Source organism: Mixophyes fleayi, chromosome 9 (genome assembly GCF_038048845.1).
Source record: "Mixophyes fleayi isolate aMixFle1 chromosome 9, aMixFle1.hap1, whole genome shotgun sequence".
Lineage (NCBI taxonomy): Eukaryota > Metazoa > Chordata > Amphibia > Anura > Limnodynastidae > Mixophyes > Mixophyes fleayi.
This window is the reverse complement of record NC_134410.1, coordinates 31479667-31505286: the sequence shown is the minus strand read 5'-3', so window position 1 is coordinate 31505286 and position 25620 is coordinate 31479667. Positions and strand designations below refer to the sequence as shown.

The following is a 25620-nucleotide window of genomic DNA, read 5'->3' as shown; positions in this document are numbered from 1 at the left end:
CTGCTGCTGCTCATCATGATAATCATTATTGTTGCGCAAGAAATACACCCTCTGACAGGTGTATCTGCGCTTGTATCTAGGGGGCATATTTACCTGCGGATTTGAACAAGTGGAGATGTTGCCTATAGCAACCAATCAGATTCTAGCTGTCATTTTGTAGAAAGTACTAAATAAATGAAAGCTAGAATCTGATTGGTTGCTATAGGCAACATCTCCACTTTTTCAAACCCACAGTTTAGTAAATATACCCCCAGGTCTACTTGACTTGCAAAAACACAAACAAGCCCTTACTGTACCATTTCCCATCTCGCTACACCTCCCTAGGTGTTTGAGGTCATAAGTGTTAGATGCGCCATTTTTTGGTACACATGCACGGTGCGGAAATGGGTTTCTTATTTAAAAAGACAGAGGCATATCCAACGCTACATGAGCCTCATAGGGAGAAGAACTGTTCATCAATTTAACAGAAGCTGAGACTATATAACAGTAAAAAATAGGAGAATTATAAATATATTGCAATGTATTAATATACAGTTCACGGAATCATAAATATTACTATGACTGTTACATGTAGACTTTCAGTCTTAGCGTTTTCTGAGTACTGTTAGATGCCATGTGACTATAAGAGATATTTTTATATGATATAGTGTGTGTTATATTTATGAGTTACATTCATATTGTCAGTAATCTGCGTCTGTATGAGTCAGAGTTGGCAGGGTTTAACTTGTCCTGCTTTGAATGTTAACAAAGTTTATTTGATTAATTTAAAATATATGTTATACTGGTGATCCTCCAGGTATGCTTTAAAGGATTTATCCTATTTATAATGTGAATCAATCTTTCTAGGGAAAATATCACTGGGAAGGCTCTATCAGGATTTATACTCTCAAGGTCAGTGTAATGATGCAGCGGTTTATAGGATCTCATTACAGGCTCCAGGAAATAGACAGCAGAACAGTGCTTTACTGGTTTTAAGAAGGAATAGAAAGATAACCTTTGCCTAACCCACATAAAACGGAATCCTGATTTTAGTGCACAGAAAACATGGTGTAATAAAAATCATACATCCCCAATTGTCCAAATTCCATTGGGACATTCTCGATTTGATGAGACTGTCTGCTGTCCCACAGTTCAGATTCCAAGACAGTTGGGAAATGAGCCCCACTAAAATGTACCCTTTCAATACCATGCTATCGTAACCATCAGACATTTTTGGTGATGTGCGCAAGTTGGAAGGTAAGCTAAAATGTATTCACTCAATAGCTACTCAATAAATGAAATGTGTAGAAAGATTAATAGATCTACATTACACAAGTAGGGGGCAAACTGTCTTTGTGTAGCAGAGCAGTTGGTTTATTGAATACCATTTAGGAGTTTCATATTAAAAATACTTGTTTAAAATTTCTGGGAAATTTTAGTCCCAAGTCACAGATTTGGATTAATTCCACCACCAGTATATATATATATATATATATATATATATATATATATATACACAAGTTAACCCGTGCATGATACTCATGCATTCTAGTCAAATCAAGCTACTTAAGGTATTAAAAAGGTTCTTGTCATGCATTTGGGCCTAGCCCAGGCCTCCCCAGGGGAAGAGCGTTACTTCCCGACGCAAGCGCCCTTTTTTAACGTGGTTTTGTCCACATGTCACCACCTCATCATTTTTCTCCATCACCTCATCCTTCATCTTCATCGCCACATCCTTCATCAAGCTACTTAAGGTGTTAAAAACTCCCCACTGTCACCCCCGGCAACCACCAACCACTCCCAACTGTCACTTCTCCTTCAAGAAATATATAGGTCAGTGTATAACTCTGCCCAGCAGGTGGCGCTGCGGCTTGGTTTTTCTTTTTCCACACACGCCACTAGGCATTTATTCCCCCACCAGTATATATATATATATATATATATATATATATATATATATATATATCTATACACATAATTTCCACAGAAGTAAAAATAAAGATGAAATAACACAACCTCTCCATGGTACATACTTAAACATGGTACATAGTGCCACATTTTACTTCCCAATTATTATTTGTATGCTGACTTTAAAAAAATGCATGCAAATGTTTGGGCACCCTGTCAGTAAGTACTTTGTAAGACCTCTTTTGGCAGAAATTATAGCTTCCAGAGATTTCGTGTCGCCAGCTAAGAGTCTTTCTATTCTTGTTTTTCTCACTTTTCCCTACTCTTATTCTTCTAAATTTAGGTTTTCTTACATCCACTGTGTGTTTGACATCTCTCTACGGTCTTTAATTATCATACAGGTTTGGGGAGTGGAAAGGCAGTTCTAATACCATAATCTTTCCAAAACCTTCATCTTCCCAAAACCTTAATCCTTTCATTCTGGTAAGTACCTACCCTGATTTTGAAGTAAGTAATTTTGATCTGACCTCATATTCTCATATGAAGCATCTTCTGGGGTTCAGAAGCAACTAACGCAGACATTACTCAGGGGCAGGGCCAACAGATGCACTACACTTAGAACACACTTCATATTAGAGGAGATACTATACATCGGTGAGCAAGCCAGGGCTGGAAATATATTAGATACAGGAACAAACTGACACCTATTTACATTAAATTAAGAAAAAGTACAACATGTATAAAGAGACATTTAATTTAGAAGCAAACATTAGTGAGAACTGTGTAAACATATTCATCATCATCAGCAGCTATTTATATAGCGCCACTAATTCCGTAGCGCTGTAAACATATTCAATACAAGCAACAAAAGAGAGATACATTATTAACAGGAACAGGAAATACACAATAAATGTCAGACACACTTGTGATTAGGCTTCACATTACTTCATATTAAGGGTGTGCACTGGCCACTTTTAGGGTTTTGGGTTTTGGGTTTTGGGTTCTGATTTGTTTTGCCAAAACATCCGACGAAAAGTTTTGGTTCTGATTTATTTTTAAAAAAGCATAAAAAGTGCTAATAACCAGTTTTGTGTTTTTTTTTTTCACTCCTACGCTATTATTAACCTCAATAACATTCAATAACAATCATTTCCACTAATTTCCAGTCTATTCTGAACACCTCACAATATTGTTTTTAGGCCAAAAGGTTGCACCGAGGTAGCTTGAGCACATAATGCCAAAAAAAGAGGTACAAGATGGAATTGTTCTGGGCCCTCCCTCCCACCCCTCGCGAGATTTTCAATTTTTTGCCCGCTGGAAATATCCGAACAGTGCTCGGATCCCGTTCAGATCCGCACTGTTCGGGTGGGCTCGGATTAGCGGAATCCGAGCCCGCTCATCTCTACTTCATATTGGTATGCAACATTTGTAAAGTTGCATTTACCTAGTATCAGGAAACCTATTTGTTGTCATTCTTCATCTCCTGTTCATCCTAAAGTCTCTAGTTTTCCCAGTGGGTTAGAAAAACATTTAGCCATTTATTTTTTCATTTATTTATTACTGTTTATTTATATAGTGCCACCATAATATGCATCAATGTACAGAGAATATTTAATCACTGCATATGTCATTCCAAGAAGTAATGGGTTGATTTATTAGTTTATAGAAGAGAGACTTATGATAAAAGCAAATGAAATTTTTTATCTTTGGAATGGGTGATGATAGAGCTCTTATATTCTTAACACATTTTAAACACTAATTAAAAAATAACATTACTGAAATGCAGTACAGTGCAGTAATAAATAATGATTACTGCCCATTATCTAAAAGTAGAGATATGCAGATCATCATTTCCACGTCTATTGATTTCTATGTTTACAGGAGTGCAAGAAACTCATATTAACATATATCTTATCTATATCTGTTACAATTGTTTTCTAAAAATACTCAAATGCTTCCATTTTAAATAAATTTAAAATGTAATATTATTAATAAATAAAAAGTGTTTTAAAAATCCATTAGAAAAAAACATTGATGATTTTACAAGATAGGCGAATAAGGCATCATAATAAAGTTTATCTACGAAGCACTTTTCAATATCATCTTTGAGGTTAAGAATGTAAGTTGATTATCCTAGTAGAAGTCACTGTTTAGACACACTTATAACCTGTTTTTTAAAGTTTTTTTTAAATTTGCCATTTTTTTTGTGTTTAGTGATTATTATTATTTTTTTATAATTATTATTAATATTATTATTATTATTATTATTATTATTATTGCAGGTAAATTGTCTCTCCTTAGGGTTCAATAAAACATGTCTGCATTTGACATTTTTGCCCATAGTCTGGAATCTAACCATTGACCCTGTAATTTATTTGCATGGATTTAAGACACTATGCTACATGTATGAGATGAATATGCTGAAAGCACAGGTTGTTTTATAGGGTGGTGCCGTAATTACAAAAACAATTTGCAATAGGTATCAGGAGGCTGAGCACTCATTTTCAATTGTCATAGCCATTTTTTTGTGAATAAATCCCCCTTAATATCCTTGATTTAGCCATGTTTCCATGCTAATTCCAGTCCTACTTCAAAGTCTATGGCACTTAGCTGTGACATTAAGGCTCATTTCTTACAATAGCTATGAAGGGCAGGGTCTCCTATAGACTCTATACCTGTATATATCATGGTTTTCTGACTAAGAGCTTTGACATTAGCAAAGTATACACATATAGTCTGTGGGCTGGCAGTCAAAGCTGTATCCACCGGATGTCACAGGGATGGTCAATGCTTGCAATACATCTTCCGGCATGTTGGGGGATAGTGACTGAATTACAATTCAAATTTCATAACATGCAGAGGCTAGCACCCAATGTTAATGGAGTGTACATCTTTAAAATATTACCAAAGTGATAGCTACACATATAGTTTCTGGTTCTGCATACACTTAACTACTTGAATCAGTGTTAAAGGACATTGCTCATGTTAGAGCACATTTATGTTTTAATAGAAGCAGTCAATTATTTTAGGAAGTAAAGTAACTTAACACAACATTATTCTGTCTTGCCTGTGAAGAATGTAATTTCAACCAAAGTCGGTTCACAGCTAATAAATCATTTTCTTATAAATAAATGAATAGATGACAGGAAGGATTAACATACAAGAATTTCTGTATTGTTTTACTCAGCCTGTCGTCTGTTAATTTCTTCACAAGAACTCCCTTCTTTAAAATGTTTATCTGATTTAATGACACTGTTTTGGAACCTATGTTAAATGATAAATGAGCTCACACATAAACCAAAGAATACATTACTAATCAGAATGTCTACAGGTAGGTTCATAGTCTCCCCACAATGGGACTTGCATTTGCTAGCGGGTCAGAGGTGCATTCTATTTTGAGTATTTTGTAAGTATCTTTAGATGAACCTTTTAGAGGACATATATTCTGCACATCCATAATGTAAGTTTAAATGTTGATAGTGATGACTGGCATATTTTTGCTCCTAACACATCTATGCAACTCAAAATACAGACAGAGAAACATTATTATACAGAAGCCTTTTTTTCTGTATGTGTATCGGTGAATCTTTACGTACTCAAGTAAGTTCATGTAACTGTACCAAGAGATGCTGAAATATGGACAGAACTTTAATAGCAGATTAACCCCCAAGAAATGACAAAGTTCTAACATCAGGATAAAGGAAGGTATTTGTGCATGCTAATCAATTATATGACACCTTTTATGACCTTTGTTCAAAAGACATTCCTACATAACTTCTGATAATGAATGTATCTTTTCTCTGAGACATCGTTGAAATATAGCAATGCATCCAATCAACATCAGGATCTGCACAGATACATGTGATACATCATTATGAAATATGATTGCCATACAGTATTTCATGGGAATATGTACAGGGGTCCTCTCAGATATGGATTATACATTTTTTTGCTTTGATGTACTTTTCCTGCAAGAAATATTATAAAAGATCCTGGGATGGTCACATAGGCATTGCATCTAAAGGATTCCATAAAACATTATCTGACTTGCTGAATTTTCTGTAGCTCCTAAAAATATGCAAAACCCAGCTATGTGACAAGACCCAAACACTTTAGATAACACCAAGCTGCTCCAAATATAAACATTCCATATGCATTTGAAGTCAATTCAGCATACCTTAATGTGTTTAGATATTGAAAATCCTCTTAAAATCTGATTGTAACTAGAGTGGAATTTTCATCTCAAAGGTAGCAGTTTTTGATCAGTTGAAGATGCTGGGTGAAAACAAATTCTCCAGGAAAGCAACAACTGGGAAATTTGATTTAGTAAGAATAAATGTAAGCACTACATATGGAGTGCTAACTTACCACTTACTACTTTTGCTGTAATGCCATAACATAAGACCCACAGTCCCTGTATTGTTGAACTGCCTTCCTCAGCCAGTCACTGTGGTAATAAGCTCTATTATCTCCAACTGGTCAATGTAGCAGTTTTGGATCTTTCTGTAGCACAGGATTTCCCTGAGCTTTAGTCTGGCAGAAACCAACTTTTATGGCAAAGGCTGTTTATATCCAACTGGACCTGAAACCTCTCTCTATAGCCACCAGCATCCACAGTCAATTTTAACACCGAACTGTCTACTGAGCTTTAGATGGATATGGTCAAACATATCTTTTAATGCTGTTGAGGTGACCTCTAACTCCAGGATATAAGCAAATTACAAGATATACACAAGTTGTAAGCTAGCACCACCTAGCTTTTCATTATCACACTAGGGATGAGTGGATCAATTTGTAAATTCCCCCCAGATACACCTTAAAGTTTGCTGAATAATTTATACTTTCTGGGGTATCAAGCAAATCACATTGCATGAAATGTAAAAAAAATGTAAAGAAGCCAATCAGCACGGTTTAAAAAAGTTACATATCTACAGCCTTATATAACATCTGTGAATGCAAGTATTTTCCTTTTATACCTGTGATGTGAGCTATGATTTCTCAGTGGCCAGAACCATATCTATTCCATTCTTTATCTTCACTTCTGTTCTGTGCACACTTGGTACATAGCAGATTTGCCTATTTAAATTCATACTTCGTTAATACTTTAGGGGCTCACAATCTATTGAAATCCAATAGATTTGAGTAAGATGGGTTTGCCATTGGGCAAATTGCCTATATCTTCACATCCACCCATTTAATTTCAGCGCTGTAATATATCCAAAACACACTGTTTATATATATGTTATTACCTATAAAGGTGTTTAAATAACCAGCCAACACATTTTTCACTATCCAACTGGTGTACTTTTTGCAATGCATCCACTGGCACAAACAAAAACCTTAAAGATTTTCTCCATTTGTAATTAGTGCCAATAGCTAAGCGCACAATACGTTGGCATTTCAACCGGGGTAGCTTTTGAAATGCACTGACTGGCACAAGTGCACTGTTTGGAAATTCTCAATATCAAGTTTATTCTATTGACTGTTTGCACAAAGTCCACTTGTACGAAGAAATGCTCACCTCAAGGTATTAGTCCAACACATAATATGATAAACTGGATAGTCCATGCTGGCAGTCCAGATAATAATGAAATTTGTGAATCTCTATCGTACTCTTTAGCAAATCATTACACAAAGATTTCTTTATTTAGTCATGCTTTTGCAGACTTTCAGGGCCATTATGTCAGGTCCTAGCAGTGGTGAAACCAAAGTATGTATGAAATTACAATACGGTGTCAGTGACAATTTGCAGCAGTTTGAGGACAAGCACCATGAGACAGTAGTACTGGGATGTAATAGTTTTTCTCCCAGGGATGATGAGGATGAATATTTACTATCATCCCATGCGTCAGATGAGGATGAACATTTACCATCAAATGATAAGCTTGCATTTAGCATGGGCAAAGAAGGGGACAAATGGACTCAGACAACTCCACATCACTAAGCATATTCTATAAGAAAAGAAGCAAGAAAAGTAGTGTATCATAGTACAACTTATTTAGAATCCTCAAAAAAATCAATGGCCAAACATTTGTCACTTGTGAGCAATGCAAAGCAATTTGTGTTTGCAGATACCAGTGACAAAGCCTCACCAAATTAAATGACTTACTTTCAGTAACTGCTTGAAAACTGTCACGCAACTAGATGAAGCTGCCACTCAGCCGGCACATGATAAGCATAGAAAAATTACCTGCCTCACCATGTGCATCTGAGAAGTGCTGCATATCTCTACATTCATCTAGACTGTAGGTACTCTTGAGCAGGATCCTCTCTACCCTTTGTCTAATGTTTGCACCTTCTATGTCAACCTCTTCTGCACTTGTTCTATTTTTATGTGCAATTGGGTTGTGTAACTCTGACTGTCCTGGATTGGAGACTTTTGTGGCACCTTACAAATAAGCAATGATGATTGTCCCACCCTCTAAAAAAAGTAAGAAATATGTAATTTATCACAGGCTAAGTTAAACCATTAACGTAATACCAGACAGTGCCATTGATAGTTCACCAGGGTACAAACCTCTAAATTTTGACTCTGACCTAACATATGGCATCATAGTCTATTTTGGGATAAAAAAACAGGACCTGACAAACCAATGATACAGATGAGGGTCATCAACCATCACTGCCACTGCTGCCAGTATCAGACAGGGGTAAAAAGTACAGCAGGAAACGTTCTAGAATAATATCTTGAAATGGTGACTTTCCAGATTTGTTGAAAGTGTGTTAATTTTTGGAACTGATTGTTTTTACAGGGCCAGGAAGGCAAATATCTAGTTTATATTTATATAAACCTATACATAAAACCTGCGTATGACAGATATACACTGACACTCAAAATCCCCTAAATTTTAGCTTTAAACTTTTTAGTGAAATCACTGGCTGTGTAATTCTGCCTGCTGCTACCAAAAAAGTTTGTAAATAGTTGATAGAAAGTGGACAGGGAGATTGAATTGCATTAATCAGATGGGTGAAACTTGCCATGTTACATACATTTTAACCCAAAATTTGGCCAAATGGCAGCAAACAACGGTGGCAGTCATTGGTGTGACGACGGGAATTCCAACAAAACTTACAGCGGCAGTAAAGTTTTGTTTGCTGTAATTCCGACATCTACGAAATGCAGACTTTAGGCAAAAGTGACAGAAGAATTTCGGCAAGCGTGCTATAAACCACGTCATGAGAACATACAGCCACTGTGTCACGGGCACTAGGAGTCTTTACCCAGGGATCACCAGGTGGTAGGCTTACCAGAGCAATGTAGGTGGTAATAGAGTACTCTGGTAGCAGGGTGATCACGGAACTGTAAATAGCAGATGATGAGATGCTCAGGAAAGTCTATGACTAGCAACACTGGTAATATGGAGGTAGTAGTACACGAGGAACTGTATGGACAAGGACACGTGAAGGTAGTCAGTGGTCTGCGATAGCAAGTTGTACCACTGCTATAGTGAGGAGGAATGTCCAACAGAAACGAGGAGGTGATGAGAGTCAGCGGTCTGCGGATAGCAAGTTGTACCGCTGTCTGAGTGAAGGAATGGAATCCAAGTGAAGGTATCCGGGGAGTCAGTGGTCTGCGATAGCAAGTTGTACCACTGCTGTGTGAGAGGATACTGGAACAGGTGATACTGGAAACAGGGATCAGTGGTCTGCTACTAGCAAGTTGTACCACTGAATATATATGTGAGGAGGTGCACGGGGAGAGACTGCAACACAGGGTAAACACGGCACCTTAACACGATCCACAGTAATATGCACAATATAGATATATATATGAATGACTGAACAGCACTGCAAATATGGAAAGTCTCTTGAAGTAATCCGGAACAAGATAGTATAGTCAATGATGGCAACAGACTCAGCGGATAGCAGACTCCAGAGGAGAACCAACACAGTCCAGCAAGATATGCAATACACCAGCACAGTCAATGAGAAGTATGCATACCGTGGTTCAGAAGCAGGCAGTCAGACAGGAGTGCAGCGATACCTGAGCGGCAGGAGGCCGGCAGGATGAGAAATCCCTGGATGGATGAAGCAGAGGTCTGGTAGGTGCAGCGCACAGGTAAGTAAACCAACAGGCCACGAATCCACAGGGATCGGTAGAACACGGAACTGGACTCTTGGAGGACCCAGGAGAATGGTGATGATCTAGCAGCAGGATAGCGGATGAGACACGAATCCAATGCTGACAGGTGGGTAGAGACCAGCGGAACACAGGGAAGGCGTGGAGAGTGGATCAGCAGTAGATGGATGATCAGCGCTGGCAGCAGCAGCAGGGCTCTGCGGACACACGGAGGTAACCAGTAGCAACCAGCAGATGCAGATAGCGATGGAACACGGGTGAGCAGAGTAGACCAGGAGCTGTAGATCACGGAGAGTAGCGGATGGCAATAATAGCAGCAGTCTCGAGGAAACACGGGAGAGATGAGATGAAGACTGTAGTGCACAGAGGCAGCGGATAGGAATCAGCTAACAGTCACGATGTGAAACACAGACGAGTTGCAAGCTGGAGTCTGTAGTGCACGGAGAAAGCGGATAGAAATCAGCTCACAGTCACGATGTTGAAACACAGACGAGTTGTACGCTGGAGACTGTAGTGCACAGAGGCAGCGGATAGGAATCAGCTAACAGTCACGATGAGGAGACACAGACGAGTTGCAAACTGGAGACTGTAGTGCACGGAGGCAGCGGATAGGAATCAGCTGACAGTCTTGATGATGAACAGGTGAGTAGATGTGGAGAGTGGCTGAAGTGCACGGAGGCAGCGGATAGGAATCAGCAAACAGTCACAATGATATGAGATAGAGTTAAAGTGGATTAGAAGACTGTAGTGCACGGAGGCAGCGGATAGGAATCAGCTAACAGTCACGATGATACACTTGATGGTAGAAGTGGTATGGGAACCACAGAAGTAGAAGTGGTTTGGAAACCACAGAGGTAGAAGTGGTTTGGAAACCACAGGAATCAGCAGCTCTGAATACACGAGGAAAACACAGGAACACCTTCAGAGACTCATGGGAAATGAGACTCCAAGATCAGGCAACGTGGTGTTGACCACAGGTGCTTAATATAGGGAGTGTTGCCTGATCTGCCAATTAAGTTAAAGGGACATACACTGAAGGGTAGGAAAGGGCTGCGCATGCGCAGACCCTCAGGATGGAGGATGGCCACGGTTCCTAAATGTCCGGGAAGAGGCACTCACGGTCCGGTGAGTGACAGTACCCCCCCTTTTAAAGGTGGGCACAGAACGCCTGGAACCGGGCTTGTCCGGATTTTTGGAATAAAACTTCTTCAAAAGGGCAGGAGCATTAAGATCTTCAGCTTTGATCCAAGAGCGCTCCTCAGGACCAAAGCCCTTCCAATGAACGAGGAAACGGAGGACTCCTCGCGAAATTTTTGCATCCAATACCTCAGTAATCTCGAAATCCTCCTCCTGATGAACTTGAACTGGCTGCGGAGCTGAGGGAGGAGTTGAGAAACGGTTGATGATAAGAGGTTTGAGTAAAGACACATGGAAGGCATTGGAAATCCGAAGATTCTTAGGAAGAAGAAGTTTAACACATACTGGATTGATTATTTGAATGATCCTATATGGACCAATAAAACGAGGGGCGAATTTCATAGAAGGAACCTTCAAACGAATATTTTTGGTAGATAACCAGACACGATCTCCAATTTTTAGTGGTGGAATAGCCCGCCTCTTCTTATCTGCGAAAGACTTATATTTGTTAGATGTCTTCTTTAAACAGGTTTTGACCTGAGACCAGATATTTTTGAAGGTCTGACAAGCAGTCTTCACAGCAGGAACTTGGGTGGGCGGGAGGGCAGGAAATTCCGGAAAAGACGGATGGTGACCGTAGACCACAAAAAATGGAGTTTTGCATGATGACTCATGGTACATGTTGTTATGGGCGAATTCAGCCCAGGGAAGCAATTCTACCCAGTTGTCTTGATTGGCTGAAGAGAACATCCTTATAAAAGTCTCAAGATCTTGATTGACTCGTTCAGTTTGTCCGTTAGATTGCGGATGGTAAGAAGATGAGAGTGCTAATCATATGCCCAAGGTTTTACAAAGGGCTCGCCAGAATCTGGAAACGAATTGTACTCCTCTATCAGACACAATCTCCAACGGACATCCATGGATACGGAAGATCTCTTTAATGAAATGTTCAGCCAGAATAGACGAGGAAGGCAAACCAGACAGAGGGACGAAATGAGCCATCTTCGAAAATCTGTCCACCACCACCCAAATAGTATTATGATTCTTACTAGGTGGTAAGTCAGTAACGAAATCCATACTGATATGGGTCCATGGTTTGGACGGAATGGGTAGTGGTCGCAGCAACCCTGCTGGAGTTCTGCGGGAGGATTTGAACTGGGAACATAACTCACAGGAAGCAATGAACTCTTTGACGTCTCTCCTCATTGAAGGCCACCAGTAATTTCGAGAGAGAATCTCAAAGGTCTTGTGTTCACCGGCGTGTCCAGAAAAACGAGAGGCATGGAACCACGAAAGGATTTTTCTCCTCAGAGTAGGAGGCACGAGGGTCTTCCCAAATGGTAGCATTTTGGTGGATGAAGCAGCCAGTGAGATACATTTGGGGTCTAGAATAGTATGGTTGGAAACCTCTTCTACATCAGAGGACGTCACAAAAGCTCTAGATAAAGCGTCAGCTTTTTTGTTCTTGGCAGCTGGTTTGAAGGTTATAATTAATTCAAAACGGGAAAAGAAAAGAGACCATCTTGCTTGACGAGGGTTCAAGCATTGGGCAGACTGGAGATATGACAAGTTCTTATGATCCGTGAAGATCGTCACCGGATGGCGAGCTCCTTCCAATAAGTATCTCCATTCTTCTAATGCAGCTTTGATAGCCAGTAACTCCTTGTCCCCGATAGTATAATTCTTCTCTGCGGGCAGAAGACCCCGAGAATAGAAGGCACAAGGATGGAATTTTTGCTGTTCCGAGCGTTGGGAGAGAATGGCTCCCAAGCCCACATTAGAGGCATCTACTTCTAGGAAGAAGGGAAGTGTCACATCAGGCTGTCGAAGGATTGGAGCCGAAGAGAAGGACTCTTTGAGAATTTGAAAGGCTTGGAGAGCCTCAGATGACCATTGCTTAGGATTAGCCCCTTTCCGAGTCAGGGCCACAATAGGAGATGCAATGGACGAGAAGTCTTGAATGAAGCGTCTATAGTAATTGGCAAAACCTAAAAAACGCTGGATAGCACGAAGAGTAGTTGGCTGGGGCCAATGTAGTACAGCATTCACCTTGTCTGGATCCATCTTCAGGCCAACTCCGGAAACTATATACCCCAAGAATGGAATCTGGGGCAATTCGAATGAATATTTTTCTAATTTACAGAACAATGAATTTTTCCGTAGCCTAGAGAGGACTTCTGCCACATGTTGGTGATGAGAAGGCAGGTCCTGTGAAAAGATCAGTATGTCGTCCAGGTAGACGACGACACATACATATAATAAGTCCCGAAAGATCTCATTGATGAAGCCTTGGAAAACAGCGGGGGCATTACACAGCCCGAAAGGCATTACCAGATATTCGCAATGCCCGTCTCTGGTGTTGAACGCTGTCTTCCATTCGTCACCGGAACGGATTCTAATTAAATTGTAGGCACCACGAAGATCCAACTTAGTAAAGATACGGCTCCCTTGATGCGATCGAATAGCTCAGTGATCAGCGGAATGGGATACCGATTCTTGATAGTAATGGCATTGAGTCCACGAAAATCTATGCAGGGGCGTAATGATCCATCCTTCTTTTTGACGAAGAAGAACCCAGCTCCAGCGGGAGAGGTGGAAGGTCGAATAAACCCACGCTGGAGGTTCTCCTGTATGTACTCAGATGTGGCTTGAGTTTCAGGTAACGAAAGTGGATAGACCCGGCCCCTGGGAGGAGTCTTGCCAGGTAGAAGGTCGATCGGACAATCCCAAGAACGATGAGGAGGAAGACGTTCAGACTGAGCTTTATCAAATACATCAGTAAATGAAGCATACTGAGGAGGGAGTCCCGGTGAGGAAGATGATATGGAGGATTGCTGTACTTTGAGAGGAATAACTTGGGAAAGGCAACGATGGTAACATTCAGACCCCCAAGACGTAACTTGAGGAGTGCGCCAGTCAATCTGGGGAGAGTGACACTGAAGCCATGGAAGGCCTAAGACAATCGGACTTGTCGTAACTGGAAGGATTAAAAACGATATTTCTTCATGGTGCAGGACACCAATCTGAAGTGTTACTGGAGACGTACTCTGGGTGATGAGACCGTTGATGAGACGTGATCCATCTATAGCCGTCACAGTAATGGGTGTTTTTAACGTAATCACTGGTAGAGACCATTGATGCACTAATGATTTGGAAATAAAATTTCCTGCTGCTCCGGAATCAATCAATGCCTGTGACTCAAAGGTTTTGGTAGCAAAGGAAATCGTAACATCAAAAGCGCAGACTTTAGATTTCATAGAAGATGGAGAGGACTCCAGGGACCCTAACTTCACCTCTCCAGAACTAGTTAGGGCCTGGCATTTCCCGATCTCTTAGGGCAAGAGCTGAGCATATGAGTGGAATCAGCACAATAGATACAGAGTCTATTCTTTACTCTTCGTTTCCTCTCCTCTGAAGATAATTTGGAACGTCCTATCTCCATGGGAATCACAGAGGGTGAAACTGGACGAAATTGAGGGTTAGAACGAAGAGGTGCTTTAGCAGAAGTTGTTTTCTCAGCCTCTCTTTCACGAAATCTCATATCAACACGATGGCAAAGAGAGATCAGATCTTCAAGTGACGAAGGAAGCTCCTGGGTAGTCAGTGCATCTTTCATTTTATCGGAGAGCCCCTGCCAGAAGGCGGCAACTAGGGCTTCAGTGTTCCACTGAAGTTCAGAGGCTAAGATCCTAAATTGAATGACGTACTGGCCTACTGTATGAGATCCTTGTCGCAGACGGAGGATGCTGGAAGCAGCGGAGGTCACACGACCTGGTTCATCGAACACACTTCGGAATGTAGAAATGAATTTGGCACTATCTTGCAATATTGGGTCTTTTCTTTCCCACAGAGGGGAGGCCCAAGCCAGGGCTTGTCCAGAAAACAACGAGATAAGATAGGCCACTCTGGAACGATGGGTAGAAAAATTTTGAGGTTGGAGCTCAAAATGGACTGAACATTGGTTAAGGAAACCCCTACAAGTTTTGGGGTCTCCATCGTACTTTGACGGAGTAGGCAGGTGAAGCGTGGAAGCTGTAGACACCTGGGATGGCACTGGGGAAACGGAGGAAAGCACAGGAGCCTCAGTAGTAGCTGTCACAGTCTGTCCAGATGTTCCTTGGGAGGTTAACGATTGATAACACTGAATTAACAGCTGTTGGCGGGCATCCTGTTGCTCCACACGGCTGACCAGATGCTGCAGCATCTCTCTGGCGGTAGGTTCCGTATCTGGGTCTGTCATGGCCTGATCTTACTGTCACGGGCACTAGGAGTCTTTACCCAGGGATCACCAAGTGGTAGGCTTACCAGAGCAATGTAGGTGGTAATAGAGTACTCTGGTAGCAGGGTGATCACGGAACTGTAAATAGCAGATGATGAGATGCTCAGGAAAGTCTATGACTAGCAACACTGGTAATATGGAGGTAGTAGTACACGAGGAACTGTATGGACAAGGACACGTGAAGGTAGTCAGTGGTCTGCGATAGCAAGTTGTACCACTGCTATAGTGAGGAGGAATGTCCAACAGAAACGAGGAGGTGATGAGAGTCAGCGGTCTGCGGATAGCAAGTTGTACCGCTGTCTGAGTGAAGGAATGGAATCCAAGTGAAGGTATCCGGGGAGTCAGTGGTCTGCGATAGCAAGTTGTACCACTGCTGTGTGAGAGGATACTGGAACAGGTGATACTGGAAACAGGGATCAGTGGTCTGCTACTAGCAAGTTGTACCACTGAATATATATGTGAGGAGGTGCACGGGGAGAGACTGCAACACAGGGTAAACACGGCACCTTAACACGATCCACAGTAATATGCACAATATAGATATATATATGAATGACTGAACAGCACTGCAAATATGGAAAGTCTCTTGAAGTAATCCGGAACAAGATAGTATAGTCAATGATGGCAACAGACTCAGCGGATAGCAGACTCCAGAGGAGAACCAACACAGTCCAGCAAGATATGCAATACACCAGCACAGTCAATGAGAAGTATGCATACCGTGGTTCAGAAGCAGGCAGTCAGACAGGAGTGCAGCGATACCTGAGCGGCAGGAGGCCGGCAGGATGAGAAATCCCTGGATGGATGAAGCAGAGGTCTGGTAGGTGCAGCACACAGGTAAGTAAACCAACAGGCCACGAATCCACAGTGATCGGTAGAACACGGAACTGGACTCTTGGAGGACCCAGGAGAATGGTGATGATCTAGCAGCAGGATAGCGGATGAGACACGAATCCAATGCTGACAGGTGGGTAGAGACCAGCGGAACACAGGGAAGGCGTGGAGAGTGGATCAGCAGTAGATGGACAATCAGCGCTGGCAGCAGCAGCAGGGCTCTGCGGACACACGGAGGTAACCAGTAGCAACCAGCAGATGCAGATAGCGATGGAACACGGGTGAGCAGAGTAGACCAGGAGCTGTAGATCACGGAGAGTAGCGGATGGCAATAATAGCAGCAGTCTCGAGGAAACACGGGAGAGATGAGATGAAGACTGTAGTGCACAGAGGCAGCGGATAGGAATCAGCTAACAGTCACGATGTGAAACACAGACGAGTTGCAAGCTGGAGTCTGTAGTGCACGGAGACAGCGGATAGAAATCAGCTCACAGTCACGATGCTGAAACACAGACGAGTTGTACGCTGGAGACTGTAGTGCACAGAGGCAGCGGATAGGAATCAGCTAACAGTCACGATGAGGAGACACAGACGAGTTGCAAACTGGAGACTGTAGTGCACGGAGGCAGCGGATAGGAATCAGCTGACAGTCTTGATGATGAACAGGTGAGTAGATGTGGAGAGTGGCTGAAGTGCACGGAGGCAGCGGATAGGAATCAGCAAACAGTCACAATGATATGAGATAGAGTTGAAGTGGATTAGAAGACTGTAGTGCACGGAGGCAGCGGATAGGAATCAGCTAACAGTCACGATGATACACTTGATGGTAGAAGTGGTATGGGAACCACAGAAGTAGAAGTGGTTTGGAAACCACAGAGGTAGAAGTGGTTTGGAAACCACAGGAATCAGCAGCTCTGAATACACGAGGAAAACACAGGAACACCTTCAGAGACTCATGGGAAATGAGACTCCAAGATCAGGCAACGTGGTGTTGACCACAGGTGCTTAATATAGGGAGTGTTGCCTGATCTGCCAATTAAGTTAAAGGGACATACACTGAAGGGTAGGAAAGGGCTGCGCATGCGCAGACCCTCAGGATGGAGGACGGCCACGGTTCCTAAATGTCCGGGAAGAGGCACTCACGGTCCGGTGAGTGACACACTGACATTCACGTCACTTAAAATTGCGACAGTTACATTGCTGCTATTAAGTGGGCAATGTGAGGACCCGGTAGCTCTATAATGTTTTTACCAAGGGTTGGAAATTATATAGCTGCCGAGTCCTCGCATTGCCCCCTTTCGCCATTTTAAATGACGTGAATCTCAGCACCGGCATGTTCTCCTGTCACGGTTTATAGCATGCTTGCCGGAATTCTTCTCTGTCATTTTTGCCTGAAGACTGCATTTGTTAGATGTCGGAATTACAGCAATCGACGCACCCCGCCCGCAAACAAAACTTATGGGGCTATATACAAACCTAATTGTAACCTTTATAATAAAAAATACAGACTTAACAGTCTGTTATTCTCTTCTTCCTTACATTTATTTCTGTATGAGTCCCACCAAGCAGCTACTTACTTAATTTTTTTCTCTTTCTCCTTAATTAGTGGGACCATTCACAGGTTTTCTACTGTTCTGTTAGGTTAGTATCAATTAAAAAAAAAAATATTCTCTGATAAATGCATTTCTTAATGAATGGAGTTTTCCTTATAAATGTAATCTATTTTATACATAAAATATGTTTTTTCCCAAACACAATGGGGGCAAAGAAAAGCACACATGACAGAAGAAGTAAGATAGCGGTACATACACAAAATTGGAGAAATAAACACTAAGAGACAAAAGAGTTGATAGAGACATGAGAATGAGGGCAAGGGACATAGATGACACACACAAACATGGGGGAGGTCAGCGGGTGGCTAGGGGTAAAATGAAAATGTAACCACACCACGGGCTGCCTTTATGGCAGCTCATGGTGTGAAGGAAGGGATATCCCTTATAGAAGGCGGGGCCACTAGAGCAGCAGCAATGGTCTGCACGGCTCCTCTGCCTTCTTGGGATACTGACGCTACTGGGGCTGCCAGCTACGAAAAAATCTCCAGTGAGGTCAATTACAGGCATCTTCATTCTGGAGGTCGTGGAGAGTTTCGAGCATAAGGGGTGTTCAAGGCAACTGGAGACCTCTATACCTAAATTATGCCAATATTGCTATATGAAATATAAAGACATTGGTACGTTGGAGCAGCAGAATGATGATGCAGGGGTCAGACTTAACACCCTGTTGTGGTCCTACCTTTATGGAGGCTTGATTTCATGAGGGGACAACAATAGAGGAAGTGGGTCGTGGGGAAGGGTTCCCCACAGTGCAATAATAGATGGGTAGAAGATTCATTTTTAGGGGAAAAAAAATCAAAAACGGAAATTATAATTTTAAGCCAGTTGCAGTTTTGTTTTACAGTAATCAATTAAAAAAAAATTAAAGCAAAATGTGTTTTGGGCAGAACAGGGGGTGTGGTTTCATGGAGGTGGATCACTTGACCAATCAAAGGTGACAGTCTTCAGTCAGAATACCAATCTGCTTTAAGTGTTCCTGCTCACTCTCAAATACAGGAATATGATTAAAATTAAGGCATGAACCCTTTAAACCTAAACCCTTTAGAGAGTGACCTGTCTATGATCAGGGCCATTCATCATATCCTGTTTGGTGACATAGGGCCTGATACATTAAGGAAAGTTACGCAAAAGTAAGTAAGGCAAAACCATGTTACATTAGAGGGTGAAGTAAATTTAAAATATGATGGCAGATTTATATTTGGGGTAGGGCATGTCCTAGATCAACTTTAAATTTCAGTGTACAAATAAGCTATTGAGTATTTGTGTGCTACATGAGAAACAGATGTGCAAGCTAATTTGCACCCCTTGTACCGCAACATGGTTTTGTCCAGAAAACTTGAGTAAGAAAACTTACAAAATCTTTTGCTTAGCTTGCGTTAATGAATCAGGCCCATAGTACTTTAGGATTGCAATGTACCTTGTAAATTGCATCCAGACAATGGTGGCAAAGGTGTGTGAAATAATAATCAATGCAAATATCTATTTTCTAAAAGTGCAAGGTGCAAGTGATACTCGTGGGTTTCTGTACCTATTGAACATTTTATTGCTTCTTCTGTAAATGGAATACTTGGCTGTCTGTCACAGTGGTAATTAATGATAGCTGCATGGGAGTAGATGACTTCTGGTTATACCCATGTCTTATTTCCTAATAATTAAATGCCTATTAAATGATTTTATGCATAAATAGCTTGTGGATGGAGAGCTAAATATACACTGATTTCCAAATATTACTAGCTAAAATAAATATAATAACATAATGACTATTCACATGCCCTTGTTCTAACACAAAACAATCCTAAAGTTGGTATCATATTTACAAATATATACATTTTTTAATGTAATATCTCCCAATAAATAATAAAGTGAATTGCCAACCGATGCTATTACTTTAGTACTGATATATCTGCAAAAAAACTTCTGTTATATTTGCAAGGAAAATAATATAACACGTGCACCAAACAAAGTAACAGAACCATTCTCAATCTTCCTATTTAAGGAACTTTGAAAGGAATAAGAATTGCTTATTAATGAGTATGTATTTGCTTTCTTCCGTAGCTCCTGAATGCAGAGATTAATCTTATTTAAATACATTTGCTATTTATTATAAGAATACTGTGTAAAATATATAATGATGCTGAACTGATTTTATGGCCAGCTTTCATTTATGAAACAAAACCTCTATATTATAAAGAAATACATTTAAGTGCATATCAAGCAGTTGCACTAAACTCTAAAGACAATTCATGCCAAGCAGAAAAATCACTGCCAACAAAGTTCCTTTTGATTGGTTTTGATTGAAATGACATTACCGATCACTCAAACGAACTGTACTTTCACAGCATCTACTTATGTAAGAACATCATGTCCCTTAATAGAAGCCAAATAAAACTGAATGGCAGTTATTCCAATGCATAGTTATAAAAACATGAATGCAATTCATTCAGAACCCTGGACAGCAGTAGTCTATAACACTAGAAAATACACTATTATATTTTGCAGTGCAAAATTAAATGGCTAGTTACTTACCATACAGAATTGTAATTAGGGACACTGGCATGACCAAAATTCCCACCAGCATATCTGCCACTGCGAGGGACATGAGAAAGAAGTTGGTCGCATTTTGAAGTTTTTTCTCCAAAGATACAGCCATAATGACGAGGATGTTTCCCCCTATTGTTAAAATAATGATAATCAAAGTCAAAAGGGCTGACCAGTTCTTGTCAAGCGATGGGTGGGAAATCTCTACCTCCTCAGATGCATTTGCAGGATCCAAGGTTGACATACTCTGATTTAAAGTCACATTGCTGTTAATATGCCAGGCCATCAGTCCATTGTGTAGACTAATATCTAGGGTGACCGATACCGTTGTCAGGCTGATTAGCATCCCTGAGCCACTGAAAGTACTCATCATCTGCAGGTGGCTATTTCCGAATGTGCTTTAGGAAAACATTTAATTTCAGATAAAGAACTGTGAGCAACAATGCTAAGTATTGTTCACTGCCCATGAACCAAACAAGCTGATCTTCCATATTGTTCTGAGTCTTATTGCTTTGTTGACTATTAGATGACAATTGAATTTTCACCCCAAAGGACAGAAGCGCCTGCAGTGTCCACTTCATTCTCTGGTCAAGCATTCTACAAAAAAGAGGAAAAAAACATTCTTGTTAATGTGTATGTATATTGTGTACTGTATGTTACAGAACTAGGTAATCATTTAGTTCCTTTCAAATGTTATAATATGTATATAACACATTCCTCTTTGATCAGTACATTGTTAATGATTGTGGCACCAAGTTAATATACATCACAAAGATACAATATAAAAAAGTGTAATAAGCAATATTTATAAAATATATTTATTATCACGTTTATACTTTAATTTTTGTAATTTTTATTTTTTTATGGATAAAATTGTATTGGAGGCAGGGCTGAATCATTCATTAGGCATTCTTGGCGGATGTCGTTAGGCATGCTAGGTTATCTAGCAGGTGATCTAAATTATGGGGATTTTAAGGGTCAGTCCTGGGCTAAATGGGGCCTAAACAGTGTGAAAATAAATAGCATTGTATAAAATCCACTGTGCATAATTTTCTTTAACTAGCATTGTGCTGTTCTACGTTATTTTGAACAGGGAATGAAGTTGAAGCTTCCATTTATCTGAATGGGAACATATTGTATGCACAATCAGATGCGGTATGTGTCCACATTTTGACTTGACCAAGCTAAAAACGTTTGTTTTGTCACAGATGCCTGTTTAAAAAAATAAAAAATTAAACACACTTGTAAATGTATATTGGATATATAGATAAACATAATGCATTTTATATGCTATTTTACTTGCGAATTGTACTTGGAATTGCAAATGCTAGTCCTTTGGCTGCATTGAGAAAGGGTCTTTGTTGACGTCATATTTAAATTGTGCACTTCATGTATGTCTTCAACAGGAAATTTCGTCTCCATCTCTCAACTGGCTTTCTCAAATGGTAGAATAACCAAGAAGAGGGAGTTCTTCTGGACTTTTTTTTAAATAGAACAAACAATATGGGCTAGATTTACTAAACTGCGGGTTTGAAAAAGTGGAGATGTTGCCTATAGCAACCAATCAGATTCTAGCTGTCATTTATTTAGCGCATTCTACAAAATGAAAGCTAGTATCTGGTTGGTTGCTATAGGCAACATTTCCACTTTTTCAAACCCGCAGTTTAGTAGATATACCCCCATGTGTATGTACAGGTAAACGGGCATGTAGAGAATAGTTATTACAGCACAGATACACACACCACAAACCAGGTTAAGACAAATAAAGCACCTCTCCCAGATGGCATCCACCCATGTGTGCTGAAGGATCTAAATTTGGCAAAGTATTCCATAATATCTTATATTAAAGGACTCCTTCATTACCATGTCAGTGTCACAAAATTGGTGGGAAGCAGATATTATATCAATCTTTAAAGAGGGAGCCTGACTTATGTAGTTTGTAAATTATTTAAAAGGACTCTGGTGAATGCTTTTGTGAAATATATTTTTGAAAATAAGTTGATAACACAGTGCTAGCATGTTTTTATGGAGGACCGGTCATAACCAACAACAGCCTAACAAATGTGATTCATTTTTTATGATAAGATAAGTTTCAAACAGGATCTTGGTAATGCAACTGACGTGACATATTTGGATTATGCAAAACTGTTCAAAACTGGTCCATATAACAGTCTGGTACATGATATATATTCTAGGTCTAGAGGAAAAAGTATGTACAGAGGCGGTAAAGTGGTTGAAGGATAAAAGACAAAAGAAGTTATGCATGCAACATATTCAGACTGTGCTAAAGTCAATAGCAGATATTGCAGTTTTTTTATTGTCACTTATTTTTCCGAAAAATGGTCCATTTGTTTTTCACTTGAATTTTGTTGGTTGCAAGTTCACATTTAAGGTGGTAAAAGGTCCAACATGATTTATCTTGAGTTCAAACATTTTTATCACAAACACCTGCAGCTTCAATAAAAGTGTGTAGACTTGTTATATCTACTGTACATAATAAAACAGGAAAGGCACAATTCGTGATTAAAAATATAATACACAGACCGATTGATTAAATGCTGTTATATGTTCTATACCCAGCAATAATTATAAAACACAAGTGGTAAATAAAAACTGGTTTTATATGTAGGACTTTTAAAACTGTGTCTTGGCACTGTGGGTGTTAACCTGTCACTGAGAAATTCCATGTTGACTCTTAGAGACACCTGCCATGACGCAAAGGAAGTTGTGAGTGCAGAGACGTGTGCAGTGTCATGAGTTTACCTTTTATAATTAAGAGTATTCCCACCCAGAAAGGATAAATGAGTAAATAGAGTTCTGGATAAACAAGTGCATGCCATTATACTGTTGAGGAGTGCCTCCAGAGCGGTGACATGAAATCTGTACAGATTTGCCATCAGCCAGTCAAATGGCCAATCATGTCTTGCCATTGGCCATTTGAATTAGTCACCACGTGAGACAATCTCGACTCGCAGTGTGCCTAAGCCCTGCCCACCGGCAGTGATCTGAAGAGACCGTTGCTGGGGGCAAAGAAGAGCCAAAAACAAAGGTGCAGGAACGCAGAAACAAGAAGAAAAGACACAGGAGCACAAAGAAAGAAGTCAGACGCTGGGGACTTAAGAAGTCGAAGCCTCTTCAAGCAAGTACTGCACAGGTGAAAAGGTGTTGCTGTCTGGAAAAACTGGAGGAAGAGGCAAAGAGAGAAGACCTGGTCCCTGTGCAGAGCAGGTATGTCTCACATACTTTTTTTTTATTGTACCTTATGCCACATTTGTGCACAAGGCCCATGGGTGCAATTTCATCAGCGAGACCAGTGTTTCTCAAATCCAGTCCTCAGGACCCACTAACAGTGCAGGATTGCAAGGTAACCAGTGAAATAATTATACCACCTGCTACACCGTGTCAGTCAGTAATTAATACACCTGTGCTCCAGCAAGGAGATATGGAAAACATGTACTGCTAGGGGGTCCTGAGGACTGGATTTGAGAAACACTGAGCTAGACCCATGCAGCAGATAATCTGGCATAAGTCCCTGAGGCCCCATTACTTCATTGTAGGTCCTCTAATATTTGTATTCTGGGGACAATATTTAACAGGTTTGTAAGCCTGGAGATACTGTTAATTCAGGTCCAGAAGCCTGAGCAGCAATTACTAGGCTTATAGCCTAGGTGAGGACAGTGCTATTCAGGGCTTAGGGCATGAGGCCAAATCACATTCAAGCCTGTAGGGATAATTCAGGCACTAGGCCTGGTAACAGTCAGGAGTTCAGCCAAAGTTTAGAGAGACCAACCCTGCCATTCTGGTCCCCATTTGTTGTCAAAATCCTTGGTAGTCTTTTGGTAAACATAGATCTGTTAATGCTGCCTGTCTTCTGCGTTTCCTCACCCTACTGTATTGTGCATTGTACTGTTGAAGTATTTGCATTGTCTCATTGCTATTGTTTGCTACGTGTTGCTGTTTTCCCCTACCCACTGTATTGTGTATTTCTGTGAGTAGTGTGTCATGCAGGAAGGTGTTTATTCTGTTTGCCCCCACAGCCGCTAACAGAGAGTACACAGCAATCAAGAAAATGAACGTACTGGTGAGAGGTCCCTGTCTTTGTGTTTGTTTGTCCTTGTGCTCCTTGTGTTTTTTTTTTTTTCCAGGGTGTTGCTGTTCGCGTTTATAGGTAGAGACCTTGAATACAGCAAGGAGTGGAGGAATCCCTGCAAAGACAATTGGTAACGACTTCAATAATAATTGATACTTCCATACGTGGATACATTTTGTGGATGCCCCACTGGTTGCATCATGATTGGGTAAGATTGTGTGCATCTTGTCATTTCCCACAAGCATTACAATAGCACGCGCTAGTTAAAGTTGACAAATGAAAAGTCATACGAAAGACAACAACTTAGATTGAAGTGCTAAAGAAACTGATACAGATAATGCACGAAAAAGGCCTGTAAAGGAAAATAAATTGCTTTCCATGATCAAAGACTATTGGCAACTGTGGAATGTGTTGTCAGAGGAAAATGTGTGCATGCTATGGCAGCTGCAGTCTAGGAGAACTCAAGAGTATACAGATTTATACAGTAATGATCAGTGGCTTCTAACAAGCTAGTATGAGAAGATTGTGATGTCAAATGTCTCGTGGTATTCATACATCCAACGTATTTCTAACTGATTTAGTTAGTGAATATTAGAAGAGCACACTAGCAAACAAAATGATGACAATTCATTTTTCATATCAACAAAGGGAGAGGATAAACAGAGATAATGGGAAGTTGAGATGTATGGCATGAACATGCAAGGAATACAATTACTACCTTTATTTACAACAGTGTTTCCCAACCCCAGTCCTCAGGGACCACTAACAGTGCAGGTTTTTCAGGTCATAGGTGAAATAATTAGTATCACATGTGGATCTTTCAAAATGTGTCAGTCAGTAATGAATACACCTGTGCTCCAGCAAGGAGATAAGGAAAACACACACTGTTAGGGGTCCCTAGGGACCAAGCTTGGAAAACACTGATTTACAATGACTTCATATTAAAAAACTCTGACTGAATACAGACCTAGATCTACCTTAGAAATAAAACGATATAGCATAACATTCAACATGTACAGAATCCTGAGTGTAACCTGTATTAAGGGACTTCAGGCTATAGCACAATTTGTCTGGACAGTGTTTAGCATTGCTGTCACATAACACTGGCTATTGAAAAATGCACCCAAGTGTGTATGTGTATTCGGAAGTTTATAATGTAAGT

General features: G+C 40.5%; 1 protein-coding gene across 2 annotated transcripts in view; it reads right to left on the bottom strand.

Annotated features, from left to right (window-relative positions):
* HTR2C (5-hydroxytryptamine receptor 2C) overlaps positions 1–25620 on the bottom strand; it is a 451942-nt gene that overhangs the window by 86074 nt on the left and 340248 nt on the right. For both annotated transcript variants that reach the window (XM_075187205.1, XM_075187206.1), the window contains one exon: positions 20357–20965. In XM_075187205.1, the coding sequence (XP_075043306.1) occupies positions 20357–20741 (385 nt within the window). In that variant the 5' untranslated portion in view covers positions 20742–20965. The remainder of the gene's footprint in view (positions 1–20356; positions 20966–25620) is intronic.